The 5,000-nt window shown below is 37.3% G+C and overlaps 1 protein-coding gene across 2 annotated transcripts in view; it reads left to right on the forward strand.

The window, feature by feature from the left end:
• LOC138016118 (uncharacterized) overlaps positions 1-5,000 on the forward strand; it is a 10,684-nt gene that overhangs the window by 4,644 nt on the left and 1,040 nt on the right. For both annotated transcript variants that reach the window (XM_068863297.1, XM_068863298.1), the window contains exons 2-5: positions 1-430; positions 1,510-1,626; positions 3,575-3,697; positions 4,901-5,000. The exon at positions 1-430 is cut by the window's left edge; the exon at positions 4,901-5,000 is cut by the window's right edge and continues 1,040 nt beyond it. In XM_068863297.1, the coding sequence (XP_068719398.1) occupies positions 1-430; positions 1,510-1,626; positions 3,575-3,697; positions 4,901-5,000 (770 nt within the window). The remainder of the gene's footprint in view (positions 431-1,509; positions 1,627-3,574; positions 3,698-4,900) is intronic.

The following is a 5,000-nucleotide window of genomic DNA, read 5'->3' on the forward strand; positions in this document are numbered from 1 at the left end:
CCTTGATCGCTCAAGTACAGAGTTGGTAACGCTAGACGTTGGGCACAATGTAATGCTTACAACCAACAACATTGAAGTGGTTACCCCAAATCGCTCATCCAATTCACCAGAAGTTGCTCTTTGGACAACGTCAGCTGAACCCAGGGGCACATTTCAGACAAGCTGGACAAACAGCAATGGCCCAGTCGGACGCACTCCAACGACTCCAAGTACCCCATTAAATACACCCTTATCTTCAGTAGGAGTAACTCCTCAGTCCAACACGCTCAGTCCATTGCAGGGTTCTCTGGCAAGGCAACCTGTTTCTCGTACACCACCGGCAAGATTGTCTGCAGCTACAAAGGGCCCAATTGGGCAAACCTCTCCTTGGACTTCACAGTGGAGGACAGAATCCTCAAAGTATCCAGGACCAAGGCTTCAAGGAAGTCAGGTGGGATAATCCTTTCTTTCAGAAGTGAGAGCTACTGTACAATGTACACTACACACATTATTTCAGTTGAAGGGGACTTCTGCGCACTGTTTTGTCATTTTCAAACTGCAGCGAAATTGATGTGTAGTACTTCTGAAGTTAAGCTTGCTTATGCACATGCACGGTAAAATGATGCTTTTACTGCAGAAGTATTTAATGGCTTTCTAAATGAACAAGTCGATGGACCAGCTTAATTCCACCAGAATTTAGGATCATTAACAGTTACAGAAGAGAATTGAAATACGGCTGCTTATGAACATTCCATGATTCCATTATCTCTGATTCTTCTGTCATGTTCGCCATTGGCGCCAGATCCAATCCAGGTTCTGGGGCTCTAATTATTGGTAGTCATGGTCTTCATTCGACCACTAGAACTTTTCAGAGGATGTGACTTGATCCTATGAGGGCGATCTTTTGAAGTTCTATGATGTTAATTTTTCCTTGTATCTTGTCAAGGTGTTTTTTGATGCCAGGCACTGTTTTTGAGAACAGGCACTGTTATTGTTTTCAATCCCCACATTTTCGTAATCTCAACTTCCAGATCTTTACATTTGGACAATTTCTCTGTTACTTTTACTGATGTATTTCGGTCGGCAGTTATTGCCATATCTATCAGCATGCATGTCTTTTCTTGCTTATCTTCAATAATGGTGTCAGGTTTATTATTATAATTATTATTATTATTATTATTATTATTTTAGGAGCTAACTCGAAAACCTGGCGGTTTCTTTGGCTCTAGGCTCCAAATAATTAATTACTACCGGTATTCCTTGTTATTCTTTAAATGTATATAACATTTCTTCTTGTAATAATTCATATTCAATGGGAGAAACCTGCACTTAATCATCAACTTTATCATGTTAATTTAAAACTTTCTTTGTAATTTTTTACATTGTCATGTTTCCTTTTGTTCTTATAGTTAATTAGCATTAATTAGCAGATGACAGAAGTTTCTGTCGAAACATGTTTTTAAATTTAAAAAGTGTTGTGTTGTTTCTAAAAATATCAGTAAGGATAAACTTTCATTACAATCTTAACAGGCAGAGAAGGATCAAGAGCTCCTCACATTGAAGCAACATATTCAAATCCTTCAACAAGAACATCTGGCCAAAATCTCACGGATAGCAGAACTTGAAGCGCAGCTGCAATTTCTTAAGGTAGCCAAATGAAAAAGGGTGTTGTTTTTTTTTCAGTAAATGAGATGGATGAACTAGGAAGTGATTGAGTGCTAATCTCTAGCTAGTGTCTGGTGCCCTACTCATTATACTATATGTATATTCAAGTGACAATACCCGGGTAATTACAGTATACATGTATTGCATACTGTTGAGACTGAAGTGCCAGAGTGTCGGCAACAGTTATTGTGTTCTTCTTTTAGTAAACATGATGATTTCCCAGAAATCAAAATAATTATTACCATTGTAATGGAAATGTTGTTCAAGTGGAAGTTGTTTTCAGGCTGGATTATAGAGTGGTAATTTATTGACCTGGGAAAAAGATTCTGTGTCGTGCAGCCATGTTCCTGTGATTCCGCTTAAATTCATGCCTTTTTACAGTTTTCATGGTAGTGCACTTTATAAGTGCACTTTATAAGTGCACTACACACTTTGTCTCTGGGTTTGTAAGAGTGACTGCTTGAGTGAGTGAGTGTAAGACTATGATGGCAAATAGGTCCGTAGCGCGTGCATAACTCACGAACATAAACAGGTCTGCTGGAAGCAAGCTGGAGTTTCAACAAAATGATCTCCAAAATCGGTATGAATTTGTGACACTGATGAATAATACAGCATCTGCTATTTCCAAAACGATGGAATTACCTGGTGATAAATAACCTCATCTAGAAGAGTGAATTTTTGACTTTGCAGAAACAATGGTCAACAACCTCAAGAGTTGGATACTGTAATTGTGATCTTTGTGTGAATTTGCACATTTCTTGTCAATCTTTAAAACTCTTCAAAAGAAAGAAAAAAAAAACAAACCAACAAAAACAAAAACCGGTGGTCTTGCCATCATTTTGACACAGATGTATCCTTTGTTTCGCGAGTAAACATGCAAGGTGAATTGATCACGGCGCACGCTGAATTCGATGTCACTTTCGATTTTGCCATTTACTTGTGCAACCAAAAGTACAATAGAAAAATTGAACATAGCAAAAACCTCCCAAAATGTTTTTCATTGATGGTAACTTTTTATATTCTCAGTTCAAAATTTAAGTTGTTTTCATGTCGCAAATTTTGTTGCTGATGGCAAAATATTTAATTCTTGATCGACACTTCCTGAAAACTTCTTCTTCTCTTCCTAAAAACTGTGTATCAATATTATTTTATTTACTTTTGCATCAATATTAAATTTTGTTTTGCATAAAGCAGGCTAACAAAATCTGTACCTTGCCTAGTTCGCATTTTTGAGCGTTAAAATAGAATTTTCGGTCCTATGTTTCTGACGGCAAGTCCTATATTTTGAGGTCACCCATCCAAATACTAACCCTGCCTGACAGAGATGTCAGAGGCTCAGAGTGCACGCTCAAAGTTGTGGTGGAAAAGAAGTTGTAAGGGAACTTGAAAGGGATGACAACAGGTCAGCCTGGAAGCCAATGTTTCTCGATTCTGTTTTATTTTCTTCAATCTATCTGGGATTTAATATCGTACTAGGAACCACATGTCTTCTCAGGGGGCTATTTAGCTTAGACATCTACCATGGCACTATAATGATATAAGGTACCAAAACAATATCTTGCTATATAACAGCGTGTACTAAGAGCTACATATCACACAAAGTTAACTTGAATCTCCTGGAAGACAAAATGCAGCTCAGTTGACACGATACCATGTTGTTACTGCACTACCAACATACACATTGCATGCTTATTTTTAAACTACATGCACTCTTTCCTTTGCTGTTTGGAAGTCTAAAATCAATTTCTAACCTTGTTATCTATCATGGAGCATTAATTTTCTGTAATGAAGAAAATGTACTTCTAAAAAAAATTAATGTAATTTCTATCTTGAGAATCTGTTACCAAAGAACATGTAAAATGAGCATTTGTAACATTTTTTTCTCTTTTTTAGTATTTGTAACAGCCATACTCTTCTTTTCTTTATTTAGGAAGGAGAACTTTACAGATTGGAACACCAAGTTCAGAGATTAGAAACAGAGAATCTGAGAAAAGACGTAAAAATTCTTCAGCTTGAGAAGCAGCTACAAGCATCTTTATATTCTAGAGCACAGGTAAATCCGCAAGCAGCATCATTATGTTTAGTGTTCTGTAAAAGTTTACTACATAACTACTAGAAATCTGTAGAGACATTTAATCTCTGCATTGAACAAAATTGTATGACTCACTTGTGCAATGTGCTGTTAGAACATGCACAAGGTATGAAAGACATTGGGTGCCTATTTGTCATAACTTGACAAAGACAAGAAAAGACAAGACAAGACGCTGACTGCAGTAGAAGTCAACATGAAAGCACCTTTTTCATTAGCTTCTACCATTATTACAGCAGAAATGCGTGCCACTCAAACCCTGTTGTATACACAACTTGTCCCCAGTAATACTGGTTCTGATTTTACCAGCCTCAAAAGGATTAAAAGCCGAATGAAAATGGGACACACAGGCTGGGATTCGAAACCAGAGCATTGGAATGCACCCCACAAGCTATATCCACTACACTATGTGCAATCTTATTTCTAATACAAAAACTATCTCTGTTGGTTGCGCACATTATCAACTTCTGGTCTCTAAAATTCAAATTCCAATCAAGGGTTTTATTTTTCAGTGTTGCCAATCACTGTAGTATGAGTTAATGGGCCCAAGCTAGTGTTGTGATTTGCTGATTGCCTTCCACATTGTATTAAAGGGGCTAGGTCACGCTATTTTAGGCATTTTCAGCATTTTCAGCTCTGATCGAATGGTCATAGAATTAACTAAAATATCAAAATAACTGTTCAAAAGTATAGAAGAACTCTAACAAAGCACAGGGAAGCCAAGAAGGGACATGGATGGACAAAACTGGAGAGGATTGAAATGGATTGAATTTGGGTAAATTTGAAAAACGTCGGCCCACCTTTTTTCAAATTTATATCAGTCTATATCAAAATGTCATTTACAAAGCTTGAAAATCATTCTCAGTTGTTATGTGGCCATGATTTTGCAAATGAAAGACTCTTTGCTCTGCCAATTTGACGTTTAGAGCTCATAATTAACAAAATTAAACAAAATTACCTAAAATAGCGTGACCTAGCCCCTTTAAGGTTTCTGTTTGTAATGGCCTGCTGACCATCACTGCCAGCAAATGTGACTGGCATAAGTCAAAAGCCTAACTTTAAGTTGATAAAACAGTTGATGCAATTGCAAAGCGAGGTGCAGCAGCTTAATATCACAAGGACCATGAATTGACCAAAAAAGCATGTTCTTGTCTTTCAACTTGACAGCCAACAGCCAGTCCAGTGACGTGTACAGTACTTGTACAACAGCCTAATGACTGTGAAAGAATTTCATCTCATTCGTCCATCAGCAAACCTAACAATATCG

Source organism: Montipora capricornis, chromosome 9, assembly GCF_036669925.1.
Source record: "Montipora capricornis isolate CH-2021 chromosome 9, ASM3666992v2, whole genome shotgun sequence".
In the NCBI taxonomy this organism is placed as follows: Eukaryota; Metazoa; Cnidaria; class Anthozoa; order Scleractinia; family Acroporidae; genus Montipora; species Montipora capricornis.